The sequence below is a fragment of the Opisthocomus hoazin genome, chromosome 17 (assembly GCF_030867145.1).
Source record: "Opisthocomus hoazin isolate bOpiHoa1 chromosome 17, bOpiHoa1.hap1, whole genome shotgun sequence".
Classification (NCBI taxonomy): domain Eukaryota; kingdom Metazoa; phylum Chordata; class Aves; order Opisthocomiformes; family Opisthocomidae; genus Opisthocomus; species Opisthocomus hoazin.
The window spans coordinates 5,018,385-5,031,482 of record NC_134430.1 but is presented as its reverse complement, the minus strand read 5'-3'; the positions used below and the strand labels follow the sequence as shown (position 1 = coordinate 5,031,482).

At 65.5% G+C, this 13,098-nt stretch overlaps 1 protein-coding gene across 1 annotated transcript; it reads left to right on the top strand.

The window, feature by feature from the left end:
* Nucleotides 1-232: 232 nt before the first annotated feature.
* Nucleotides 233-8,612, top strand: E2F2 (E2F transcription factor 2). Its single transcript, XM_075437978.1, has 6 exons — nt 233-517; nt 5,754-5,841; nt 6,203-6,422; nt 6,536-6,694; nt 7,698-7,812; nt 8,113-8,612. The coding sequence occupies exons 1-6, from the start codon at nt 233-235 to the stop codon at nt 8,596-8,598; spliced, it is 1,353 nt and encodes a 450-aa protein (XP_075294093.1). The 3' UTR covers nt 8,599-8,612.
* Nucleotides 8,613-13,098: the final 4,486 nt, after the last annotated feature.

Here is a 13,098-nt window from a genome sequence, read left to right as displayed (position 1 = left end):
GGCTAAAGGCGGCTTTTTGCGTACGGTTTTGGTCGAGCCGTCGCTTTGCTTCTCTGCAGGTTTTTCGGGAGGGGGTTTTGGGCACCGGTTGGTGTCAGCTCCCTTCCCCCCCCCCCCCCCCCCCCAAAATGCCGCCGCTGAGATTGTGACCCCCCCCCCCCCCCCCGGCTGCAAAATCGCGGGGTGCTTCCGCCCCCTCCCCCGGCCCGGGCTTCTCGGAAAGGGCTTTGCAATGCTGCGGCTCCCCAAGGGAGTGTCCCCCGCCGCGGGGAGGGGGGGTACCGCCCTCCCGCCCCCCCCTCCCCACCACCACCCGAAGAAGGTCTTGTCCGTGATGGCCTCCGTGGACCGGGGGGTTTCCAGCCTGGGCAGCCCCCCGTTACCCACCGGCTCCTTCACCCGGGTCTACACGCCGGCGGCTGTCAGCGTCCCTGCTCCCCGGGGGGGGTGTCTCTATGCCACCCCCCAGGGCCCCCAGCTCAGGACTCTCCGCTCGGCCTCGGCGGGACGGCTGCCGGTAAGGTGTCTGCACCCCATCCCCTCCTCGGGCATCGCTTCGGCGGGACGGGGGGCCTGGGGGCTCTGGGCAGGGCAGGGGTGCAACGGGTGGGTGACCCCAGGATGGACAGCACACCCCTCCCCTTCCAAATTTGGCAGCTCACGTTGGGGTCCGCACCCCCCTCGGATGTCTCTTTGGGGTGGGGGAGGGCAAGGGTTGAAATCAGAAGTCGCAGTGACATGGCTCGTACGTTGCTTCACTTCCCTTCACCCCTGCGTGCCCGCAGAGCTGGCTCCCGGCTTCCGCTTTTCAGCCTTTTTCGGCCTTTTTTCTCCCTCTCCGGCTTGCAAACAGTCCGGGTTGAGCCTCAAAGCCCGGCCGGTGTGCTGAGGCCCTTCGCAAACCCCCTCTCACCATAAGGCAGAGCGGTGGTGGGGGGGTGCAGGCAGCGCTGCTGCGGGTGGGGGGCACCGTCCCTGCCCGCTGCCACTCCCCGCTTCGGGGCTGCGACCCCCGGGCTGAGCTGTCACCCGGGGAGCGGGGGGACGCGGGTGGCTCAGCGCCGCTGCCCAAGCTTGGTTCCTGCCTGTGGTTACAGCGGGGCTTGAAATGGCCTCTTTTGGGGGGGGGGGGAGGAGGTGAATTTGAAGCAATCGCCTTCCTCCGTGGGACACCTCGAGGCTTTGAAGCAGGGACCCCGATGCCAGGAGCCGTGCGGCACGGCACGAGGAGGGGTTTTCTGGCCCTGTCACCGAGCCCGGGGTCAAGGCTGCGCTGGCAAAGCCCAAGCATCTGTTACCCCTGTAACGGGGAAACTGAGGCCCGGGTCTGGCACTGGCCCCGTGCCCAGCGTCGGGGTACGCGGGTGGCTCTGCCCACCCCGGTTCTCCTCCTGCACGGCCCCCGCCGAGCCCCCGGCCGGTCGGTCGGCCTCGCTGGCAGCTGGCATTTAATTCCTGCCCGCCCCAGCCCGGGCATGTGTCCAGCCCTCACTGTGAGCTTCTGTTCTCCCCGGGTCCTGGGAGGGATCCCAGACCCCGCTAACTTCGATTTAGTTTTTTCAAGGCTTGATTGATTTATTTATCCCCCTCCTTTCCGTGGTCCCTGATGCTCGGTGCCAGCTGGGGACATCGCCGCGGCTGGGGGAGAGGGGTTGTCTTTGCTCCTCGCTCCATGCCGTGGCTGCAGGGCTGGCTGGGGCCATTGTGAGCCCCGTCCCGGGGGGCTCCGGGGCCACCTGTCTCCTCCTCAGCCCCTTTTGTCTCCCAGCCGCCTGAGATGCTGAATCCTGCGCTGGCAGGGGCTGTTGGGTAGGGTGAGACCCATGCCGCTGCCCCCTCCCCTAAAAGCACCCCACAAACTCACAATCCCGTTTCCATGCATCGCTGTGGAGCTGGTTTTGGGCTAACGGCCTCTTCGGCATCACCATCATTGTCATCGCCCATGCCAGGCCCCAGCTAGGAGATGCTCAGGGTGCTCCTGCCCACGGCTGTCCCCTGAATGGGGTCTGAGGGGCTTCTGTGACACCTGGGGACATGAAGTGCTTGGGGATATGAAGTGCTTGTCCCCAGATGACAACTGGGGATGAGAAGTTTGGGGTTAACGGCCGCTTTGGCATCATCACCACCAGCATCATCATCACCACCCACACCTGGAGATGCTTGGGATGCTCCTGCCCATGTCTGTCCCCTGAATGGGGGTCATGGTTTGGACATGAAGTGCTCCTGCATCCCCCTTGGTGACTTGCAAGCGATGTTCCCTCTGACCCCATCCCACTTCCTGATGCTGTGTTCCCATTCCTGGTACTGGAGATCCCATTTCCATCCCCAGTGTAACACTCAGCCCCGGCAGCTGGGGCTCAGCATCCCCCCCCCCCCCCCCCCATTTATGGGCACAACCTTTGTGTGCTGATCTGGGGCAATCAGATAATGAGCGTTTCCTCCCAATTCCCGACCGGGGCAATTGCAGCCGCTCCCACCTGCTTGCTGGATTTGTGCCCTATAAATGATCCGGGGTCACCTGGTCCTGCTGAAGGGAGCCCATCACCCTGCGTCCGGCCGCGGGAAAGCAGGAGGAGTTGTCTCTCATGGTCAAAAAAAAGCCTCAGATTTCCCCTAGTCTTTGATTTGCGGGTTTTGGAGCAGTTAAATGCATTTCCCCCCATGAACATCCGTATTTTGGAGCAGTTTTAGGCAGTGCCAGTCCCATCTTGCATATTTGCCCTGTTCCTGGCTATAGGGGATCTCTATAGGGGCCGTGAGATCTCTACAGGGGCTCAGGGCTGCGAAGGAGCCCCGCAGAGAGCGATGTCCCTGCCGCGGGGTCCCAGCTCTCCCTGCCTCCTCCGCGCCAGGACAAGGGTGTTCAGAGTCCGCCGCCGTTTCGGTGCGAGCTGGCAGGGCTGAGCCAGCCATGCAAAGAGCACCCAGGGTGCCAGGAGGGTGGCAGCCCCCGTGGGTGCCGGGCTGGAGCCCTTCCCCGGCGGGAGGATGCTTGGCAGCACCCTGGTTTCTGCTGGGGTCACCCAGGGTGATCCCATCCCACTTTGATCCCATCAAGGGTTTTTATGCGTGGGCAGGAGGGGGGATTTTTTGGGGTGCAGGGAGCTGAGGGAGGGTCAGGGTGGGTGGGAAGATGATGGCCATCCTGTCACCCTCGGAGGGGCTTTTTCTGGCTCCGGCTTTTACAGCCTCTGGATCCTCTCTGCTGGAGAACTTCTCCGGCCAGGCCTTCCCCTCTGTCCGCGCTGGGATGGGGCTGTCGGACGGGACGGAGAGCCCGGCTGCATCTCGGAGAGGTCCCCAGGGTGGGGGTACAGCCTTCCTCCTCAGCACAGGGTGGACTCCCCATCCCGGGGCCAGGCTGGGGTCAGCCTCCCTCCCCTACCCACGGTGGGGCTGAAACACCCCAAATCTGGGGGTCCTGCACCCCCCTGTCCCCCTCTCCGTGCACCACTAGCCATCCCAAAGACAGGGAGGGCTGCGTCTGGGCGACCCTGGAGTGGTTCCACCATCCCGGGGTGCCCCGTGGCCCCCCCGCCAACTCCGGGTGCCCAACCCTGGGCGCTGCGTTCCCACGCCCCGGGGTGGGGGGAGCCCAGAAGAGCCGGGCATGGCCCGGGCAAGCCCGGAGAAGGCAGCGGGTGCTGTTGAAAGGAGGCGTTGGCAGCGGGAGCCGCGGGGCAGAGGGCTGCTCTGATGCCTGGGCTGGGTGCAGGATGTAGCCCCCGGCGCCGGGACTGGTCCCAGTGCTGCTTGGCAGGCAGACCTGGCAGGGGGCCCGGCCTGCCCCCCCCCTCCCTGCCATAGTCCCCCCCCCAGCAGGCTCCTGCCCTCTCTCGGGGGGTTTGAGCCACATATCCCACCCTCAGCATCATTTCGGGGTGTAGTTGGTGTCCCCCCCCACCCCAGGAAGCAGTGGCTGAGGGCTGGCGAGCAGCGTGGGGGGGGGTTCCCGCAGTACCCTGGGGTTTGGTTGCCCCCCTCGCTGTCCTGGTTCATCCTGTCCCTCGTCCTGGCCCTGGCAGGGCGCTGGGAGCCCCTCGCCGTGCCCCCGCTCAGCTGTTGTGTGCCTAATCCTGCCCGGCCGGGGGGTGGCAGCTGGGACGCAGGAGGGACCCCCTTGTCCATTGTCCCTTGCTGGTGTGGCCCAGTGCCGCGGGGTCCTGCCCCTGCCTGAGCTCCCCCCACCCCGAACCGTAGTGGGGGAGCGGGGAGTCCCCCTTTGTCCCCTCGTGCGGATGGGGAGGGGAGACCACCTTGGTGGCCATGGCTCTGTGAGCTCAGAGGTGGCCGAGGACACCGGGACCTGCCCTGGGTTGCTCCCGTGCCTCAGTTTCCCCACTGCTTGGGCAGATGGGGTGCAGCTGACCCCCCCCAGACATCAGCGATGGGGACACGTGGGTGGCCGCGGCCATTGGTGACTGGTTTGGGTGCCAGCAGAAGGGGGGCCCAGCTGATGCCCCCGCCTTGCCCCGAATCGTGCTGGCGCAGGCGCTGGGGTCTGATCCGGGGCAGGTGTTTCCCATGGCTGTTGGGGTGCCGGCAGCTCGGGGGCAGATCCGGGGGCGCGGGGCAAACCTGCTCGGGGAAGGGAGGGAGGGAACAGATTCCCACAGGAGCTCGGGACCAACCTGGCTCCCTGGGGGGGTGGAAAACAGCCCCTGGCGCCTCTCCCACCGTCCCCCTCGGGTGGGAACGCCGCCGAGGCGCCCAACCCTTCCCCGCAAAGTGGGGTGCGCTCCCCGGGGAGCCGCTGTCGGAGCTGAGCCGAGCCGGCACGGGGACCTGGGCACCATGCGGGACGTGCTGGGGGGGACCCTGTGGGACAGCCCAGCCTGGGAGCAGGTACTGGGGGTGGGGGGGAGGGAAAGGGATGGGGCTGGGGGCTTGCTTGAATGTGTCCCCCCGAAGTCCTTCTGCTCGTATTTGGGAATGCAGGGGGATCCTGGGGGGTTTGCAGCCGTTGGGGGGGGTGGTTTGGTGATACCCCCCCCCCCAGCTCCTCTGCTGCACCCCCCTCCCCTTCCCTGGGTCTCTTCTCCCCAAGCGATGCTGGGGGGCAGTGGGGGGGGGGGGGTGTCCCTTGGGGGTGATTTCAAGGAGCTGCTTGCCCTAGCGAGGGGACAGCGTGTGCGGGGAGGTGTCCCCGTTCCCAGGACCCAGCACCCCACCCGCCTCACCCCCCCAACCCGCCGCGCCCCAGTTTCCCTCCAGCTGGGTGCACGTGTCCGGGGGGGCATCCATGGGTCCCGGGGTGGGGGGGGGGGGAGGCTGAGCCTGGCCCCAGGTGCGCCGATGGCAGCTGGGTGCCCTCAGCTGCCTCCAACCGTGACCGGGGCAGCGGGGGGGGGCATCGAACCCCGCACCCCAACGAGCCAGCTGGCAGGGTGGGAGGGCGAGGATCCGGCCCCGGAGCAGCCGCGTTCCCAGGGCTCGGCCCCTCGGAGCAGTGCCAGGAGCTGGGGGCGAGGGGAAATCCCCGGCGGGTTCCCCAGGGCGAGCCGGGGGTGCTGCGGCGGAAGCGGGCAGGAAGCCACGGGGGGTGCCGGGACCCCCCATCTCCTCCCCACCCACTGCTGGGTGCTGCAGGAGCCCTTCCCAGAAAGGGGTTTTGCAAGCGGATGAGTCTCTTGCAAGATCCCCCCCCACCCTGGGCTGTGGCACCCAGGGCTTGGCTGATGCCCCGGGAGGGTCCGGGGGTCTCGGGGGGTGTCTGCCTCGGCCCCGACGCGGGGTTTTGTCTCCTGCTCCAGGCCAAGAGGAAGCTGGACCTGGAAGGCCCCGAATTTCGCACGCCCAAGGGGAAGGGCGGGACGCTGGCGCAGGTCCCCAGCCCCCGGAGTAAGTGATGTTGGGTGAGACGGGGTGGGGGGCACCTGGGAGAGGGCAGACCCCGTTTCTCTCCCATCTCAGAGCTGCTGACGTGTCCCCTTTAGCACCAGCCAAGGTGACCTGAGGTGGCACCATGGGAGCAGCGCCTGCTCCTCAGCTGCTCCTTGCTGCTGCGCAGCAGCTCTGTGAGCCGGTTCAGCTCACTGTGCCGGCAGAAAGCTCCTTGGGGGGGGCTTATTTCTGGGTGATTTTTCCACCAGGTTAGGGACTGTGCAGTGTTTAACATCCCCAGCGTGTCCAGCCCTGTGTCACCTCCATCCCACGCTAAGGAGAGGATGGGGGGGATGGGGTGTCTCGCGTTTCCCCACAGCCCCCAAGTCTCCCGGGGAGAAGACTCGCTACGACACCTCGCTGGGGCTGCTGACCAAAAAATTCATCCGTCTGCTGAGCGAGTCACCCGACGGCGTCGTGGATCTCAACCGGGCGGCCGAGGTGCTGGAGGTCCAGAAACGGCGCATCTACGACATCACCAACGTGCTGGAGGGCATCCAGCTCATCCGCAAGAAGTCCAAGAACCACATCCAGTGGATGTAGGTGATGGGGTGGGGGTGGGCCTGGGGCATGGGGACGGGGCGGGGTGGGGGGCAGGCGGCTTGGGGACGCGTGGGGTGTGTTGTGGCTCAGCTGCTGTCTCCGCTGGCAGGGGGACAGGGCTCTTCGAGGACGCGGCGGTGACGGCGAAGCAGCAGGCGCTGCGGGGGGAACTGGCCGAGCTGGCCAGGACGGAGAGGACGCTGGACCAGCTCCTGCAGGACTGTGCCCTGCAGCTCCGGCAGCTGGCCGACGACGAAGCCAACCAGAGATATCCTTGTTGGGGGAGATGGCGAGGGAGGACAAGGTCTTGGGGACAAGGGACTGGGTCTTGGGGAGCCTTCTGAGCCCCTGCTCCTCCAGATGGCTTCCCCCAGGCTGGGGCGGTTGAGCCATCCCACTTGCCTGGCCCCTCATTTTCACAGAGTCACAGAGCAGTGGTGGTTGGCAGGGCCCTGTGTGGGTCACCCAGCCCAACCCCCTGCCCAAGCAGGGTCACCCAGAGCAGGCTGCACAGCACCGTGTCCAGGGGGGGGCTGGAATATCTCCAGAGAAGGAGACTCCACAGCCCCTCTGGGCAGCCTGGGCCAGGGCTCCGTCACCCTCAGAGGGAAGAAGTTCTTCCTCGGGTTCAGCTGGAGCTTCCTCTGCTTCAGTCTGTGCCCGTTGCCCCTTGTCCTGTCGCTGGGCACCACTGGAAAGAGTCTGGCCCCTTCCTCCTGACCCCCACCCTGCAGATATTCAGAGGCATTTCTAAGGTCCCCTCTCAGCCTTCTCTTCTCCAGGCTGAACAAGCCCAGCTCCCTCAGCCTCTCCTCGTAGGAGAGAAGCTCCAGTGCCCTCCTCATCCTCGTAGCCCTCCGCTGGACTCTCTCCAGTAGCTCCTCACCTTTCTTGAAGTGGGGAGCCCAGCACTGGACACAGCACTGCAGATGGGGCCTCACCAGGGCAGTGTAGAAGGGAAGGAGAACCTCCCTCGCCCTGCTGCCCACACTCCTCTGAATGCACCCCAGGATCCCATCGGCCTTCTTGGCAGCCAGGGCACACTGCTGGCTCATGGTCACCCTGTCGTCCCCCAGCACTCCCAGTCCCTCTCCACAGAACTGCTCCCCAGCAGGTCCGCCCCAGCCTGTACTGGTGCCTGGGGTTGTTCCTCCCCAGGGGCAGGACCCTGCCCTTGAACTTCATCAGGTTCCTCTGCGCCCAGCTCTCCAGCCTGTCCAGGTCTCACTGGGTGGCCGCATGGCATTTTCCTATACCTCGTCCCTGTCCACGCTGGCGTACGTCACCTACCAGGACCTCCGCGCCATCAGCAGCTTCCAGGAGCAGACGGTGATCGCCGTGAAGGCTCCTCCGGAGACGCAGCTGGAGGTGCCGGAATTCAGCGAGGTGCGTGCGGGGCTGGGAGCCGTTCCCCTCCCCGCAGCAGGGTCGGGACCGGGCTGCGGGTGCTGCTGTGGGTGCTGCTGCATCTGCGCCATCCTTGATGGGTTCATCTGGGGTGTCCCAAGGGTGCCTCCCAAGACAGTGCTGGGTGGTTTTGGGGTGTCTCCGTGGGGCTGTTCGACCCTGAGGTGGTCCTTTAGGGGTTGCAGTGCCCTGCCTGGGTCCCACAGGGGTTGGAGGCAGGGGGGGTGGGATATGGGTGCCCTTCTGGGTGTCCCCCTGAGCCTTGCTTTGCCCCCCCAGGACCACGTCCAGCTCTACCTGAAGAGCACCAATGGGCCCATCGAGGTCTACCTCTGCCCGGAGGAGATCGCGGAGGAGAGTCCCACCAAGGACCACAGCGTCCCCTCCGCCGTCCCCTCCCCCCGGGACCACACCGTACCCCATTCCCCACCGAACAGCCCCGGACCAGCCCCACAGCCGCCCCACGCTGTCCCCCACAGCTGGGGGGGCACCAGAACCCCCTCCTCACCCCCATCTCTACCTCTCGCTGTCCCGGGGGGGCCCAGCGCGCTGCTGGAGATGGAGGCCGGGCTCCTGGGGTCCCCCTCGCACCTCCTGCAGCAGACGGAGGATCAGCTGCCCTGCACCCCCTCCCACCTGGACTCGGGACCCTTCGTCCCCTTCTCCCCCGCCCTGGAACAGGACGACTATCTCTGGGGGCTGGAGGGTGAGGGGGTCAGTGACCTCTTCGAGGCGTACGACCTGGGGGACCTGCTGAAGCCCTGAGCTCCCCCCGCCCCGACCGCCTTCTGCCCCCGGTCACTCGTGGCCCGAGCGCGTGGGGTCTCTGCGGGCGGCTGGAGAGCGTGGGGTGGGTTGGGGGGGTGCTGGGTTTTCTGAGGGTGGTGGTGGGGATCTTGCGTTGACCGCCTCGGGTGCCTTCTCGCTCTCCTTGGTTGTTGTCACCTGGGGGCTGTGGTTGTCACCTGTCTGGGCTCTGGTGTGAGCCTCCGGGAAGGATCCGGCCAGGTCCCGTCCCAGCGCTGGCTGTAAAACCACGGGGTGCCAGCACTGACGGTCCCCTCCATCACCCCCCACTGCCTTGGGGCTGTGGGTGCCTGAGGTGTGTGAGCAGCACCCTTGGGTGGCACAGAGACCCCTGCACAGAACGGACCGTCGGGGGGGGATGTCATATTTTGAGGCCACTCCAGTTGCTCCCCAGTTAGATGGCTCTTTTCAGGGGCACGGCCGGTTGTTTCGAGCGGCGTTTCCCCGTGCCGCGGCTGGAATATTCTTAAAAAATATTGGCAGCAAAACTGAAGTCACCTTTGGGTGAAGAGGGGATGAAGCTCTCGTGCAGGCACCGCGCCTCTGAAACCCGTGGCTCTGGCACATCCCTGGCCGGGGCACGGGGCCGTGTTTCCCCGAGGGCCGCGGCCCCTCTCCCCTGGTCCGCACCAGCTCCCTCCAACCTCTCGGAGCTGTTGGTGCTGGGGGTATTGAAACTGGAGCGTACTGGGAGGAGGGATGCTACCAACCGGTGGCTGGAGCATCGCCTGCGGAGAGGGGCTTGGGAAGCAGCGCGGGATGAGCGCCCGGACGCGGGGCTGGATACGGCTTTTAATTATGCCATCGCGAAATGTCTGTAATTATTGCACTGTATTTATACGGGACCCCCCCTTCGGCACGGCGCTGGCGAGGGTCCAGCCGGTGTTTCGAGTTTTAAGCGAGCGTATTTAAGTTGTCCTTCCTTGGGTTTGTTCTGCTGTGGGTTCGGCTTGGGGGCGGCGTGGGTGAGAGTGTGTTTTGGCGTGGAAAAACTTGTGGCACTTGGTGAAATGTAATAAAACTTTGGTGTTATTGAGGGCTGTTTTCCTCCAAGCGGCAAAACGCTGGGGTGGTTTGGGAGGAGGGAGGTGTTGGGCTGGTTTTACTCCCGTTGTCGGTGTAAAAAAGCCTGTTTTGGGGCCTTTTTGGTGGGAGCTGGTGGAGAAGGGAGTTGAGATGATGTGAGGGAAACGGGTCAGACCTGCTGCGGATCGGTGATTTCCAGCCCAAATCTGGCCAGGATGAGCCTTCGCCCGAGCTGAAGCCCCTTGAACCGGGAGTGTGGGAAGACCCCCGGGGCTGGGGGCCAGGTCTCTGGGGGTGCTGGGGCTGGGACGGGCTTGTGCCCCCAGCTCTGAGGGCAGGCTCGGAGGCCGCAGAGCCAGACCCTGGTGGGGCCGTGCCCACAGAGGGTCCTTCCTGCCCCAGGCCACCCACCCCTGCCCAGTCGCACCGTGATCTCGTGGTGCCAACAGTGCTGGTGGCACAATGATGGCTGGTGGTACCCAGCGATGTCCAGTGGTACCTGGTGATGGCCGGTGGTAACCAGCAATGTCCAGTGGTACCTAGGGATGGCTGGTGGAGCCTGGTGATGGCTGGTGGTTCCCAATGATGGCTGGTGGTACCCTGTGATGGCTGGTGGTACCTGGTGATAGCTGGTGGAACCCAGTGATGTCCAGTGGTACCTGGTGATGGCTGGTGGTTCCCAATGATGGCTGGTGGTTCCCAATGGTGTTCAGTGGTACCCTGTGATGGCTGGTGGTACCCGACGGTGGCTGGCGGTACCCAGCGACTTCTGGTGGTACCCAGCGGTGGCTGGTGGTATCCAGAGATGTCCAGTGGTACCCTGTGATGACTGGTGGTACCCAGAGATGTCTGGTGGTACCTTGTGATGGCCAATGGTGCCCGGTGATGTCCGGTGGTGCCCAGTGATGTCCGGTGGTACCTGGTGATGGCTGGTGGAACCCAGTGATTTCCAGTGATACTCTGTGATGGCTGGTGGAACCCAGTGATGTCTGGCGGTACCTTGTGATGGCCAATGGTACCAGGTGATGTCCGGTGGTACCTGGTGATGGCTGGTGGAACCCAGTGATGTCCAGCGGTACCCTGTGATGGCCAATGGTACCAGGTGATGTCTGCTGGTACCCGGCAATGTCTGGTAATGGCTGGTGGTACCTGTGGTCGTGGCACGGGCTGGGCTGGCGTTGCTCGTCTGATGGGGCAGAGGAAGAGGAGGAAGAAGAGGAGGAGGAGGAGGAGGAGAGCCCCGGGCCAGGCAAGCCGGGTGGGGGGCACAGAGTGCTGTAGCCACGGTCCTGTCCTCATCCCCCGTGGGGCTGCGGGTCCCGGAGCGACGGGGGGTGTCCCCGGGCCATGCCCCCCCCCGCAGTCCCCAGGCCGACCAGGAGGTGGCAGGGCCACCCCAGCAAAGGGGCTGTCCCCAGCCCCGCGCCCGGAGGGACCCCGTGGTACCCCCGGAGAGAAGCGGGGTGTCTGGGGGGGCTCGGCCCTGCCCGAGGGGGGCTGCAGAGTTTGGGGGGGGGGTTCAAGCCCGGCCCACGCTGCTGTGAGTCTCTGCCCTGGGCTGTCCCTATGGCTGCTCTGCTGAAGCCACTGTCCCCCCCTCCGTGTCCCCCATCACCTCTGGGGGTACCTGTCTGCCTGGGGGGCTCTTACCCACCGGAAACCCCCAAATTCCTCCTGTTCCCATCCTGCCTGGGCTGCAGCCACTTAACCCTGTGTCTGCCAGCGCCCTGCCACGGGAGACGTCCCGGGACCTCAGAGGGTGCCGGGACCCCCGAAGCTGGGGTGGGCAGACTGCACCCCACAGCCAAACCACGGGCATCTCTGCTTGCCTGGAGGATTGAGTATTTACAGTGCAACCCTTCACCCCGCGGCCTGGGAAGGGGCGTCCCTCGTCCCAGTTCCCCCCCCCCCCAGCTCCCCAGTAACACCAGATTAGAGCAGAGCTCGTCCCGGCTGTGGTTGGACACAAACCTGAGCTTTGCTGAGCCCCGCTCCAGGCTCGCTAAGGGGGACGGGGGTCTGTCACCCCCTGACCAAGTGAGGGGTGCTTGGTGCAGGAGTGAGGGGTGTGGGGTAGGGGTGGGGGTCTGCAAAGCAGCCCCGCACCCATTTCATCCTCTCTCGTGGCAAACCAACCCCGTGGGGTGTGGCTGAGGCTTTTTGTCCCCTTCTTTCTGGGGTGCCACCAGCCCCGTCCCCATGGCGAGATGCTCTTGGTGTGTGTCCGGCCTCAGCGCCTACCCGCAGGGTGTCCGGGCTCCCCCACCCTCCAGGAAAGAGCCAATAACCAGGGAAAAGGACACCAAAATCCGTCTCCTTGGAGCTGCAAGGGCTGGGACGAGGCGAGGGGCTGGGGAGCCCAGATATCCCCTCTGGTGGGACACTGTGACCCCTGTGCTCCCCGCCAGGGGTGGGCCGAGGGCTCTGGGAACCACTCCCTGCCCCACAGGGGAGGTTTGCCCCCTCTGGGGCTGGAAAAGGAGGAGGATGGGGGCAGCTTCCAGTTCAACCAGTGCTGTGTGGGGACTGGGTTTAATTCCAAGCCATCCCTTGTGCCCAGGGTGGGGTTGGGGTGAGGCGTCACCCCTGTCTCCCCTGCTCCTGCCTGTCCCGGGGCGAGGCTGTGGATCCCGGGGCATCAGCTTGTGGATGACCAGTTGACCATGAGCCAGCAGCGTGCCCTGGGTGCCCAGAAGGCCAATGGGACCCTGGGGTGCATTCAGAGGAGTGTGGGCAGCAGGGCAAGGGAGGTTCTCCTCCCCCTCTGCTCTGCCCTGGGGAGGCCCCATCTGCAGTGCTGTGTCCAGTGCTGGGCTGGAGAGAGTCCAGCGGAGGGCTACGAGGATGAGGAGGGGACTGGAGCATCTCTCCTACCAGGAGAGGCTGAGGGAGCTGGGCTTGTTCAGCCTGGAGAAGAGAAGGCTGAGAGGGGACCTTAGAAATGCCTCTAAATATCTGCAGGGTGGGGGTCAGGAGGACGGGGCCAGACTCTTTCCAGTGGTGCCCAGCGACAGGACAAGGGGCAATGGGCACAAACTGAAGCAGAGGAAGCTCCAGCTGAACCCGAGGAAGAACTTCTTCTCTCTGAGGGTGACGGAGCCCTGGCCCAGGCTGCCCAGGGAGGCTGTGGAGTCTCCTTCTCTGGAGATATTCCAGCCCCGGCTGGCCGCGGTGCTGTGCAGCCTGCTCTGGGTGACCCTGCTTGGGCAGGGGGTTGGGCTGGGGGATCCCCAGGGGTCCCTCCCAATCCATGCTGGGGTTCTGTGAGGCGGGGCCGGGGCCAGGCGTGGGGTGCGGGGCCGGCGACACCCCGAGGTTTTTCCCTTCACCCCGGGGCGGAATGGGGGTGGGGTCAGCGGTGCGCTTCGCCTTTAAGAGGCGGGCGGCGCCCCCCACGTGACGGCGGCGGGGCGGGGCTGGGGGCGGGGCTCC

Excerpts from the sequence above, each read along its gene's own strand:
- E2F2 (XM_075437978.1), top strand. The coding sequence starts at position 233 with ATGCTGCGGCTCCCCAAGGGAGTGTCCCCCGCCGCGGGGAGGGGGGGT. Across the intron at positions 6,423-6,535 it reads AAGAACCACATCCAGTGGAT|GGGGACAGGGCTCTTCGAGG; the intron begins GTAGGTGATGGG and ends CTCCGCTGGCAG. Across the intron at positions 7,813-8,112 it reads AGGTGCCGGAATTCAGCGAG|GACCACGTCCAGCTCTACCT; the intron begins GTGCGTGCGGGG and ends TTGCCCCCCCAG.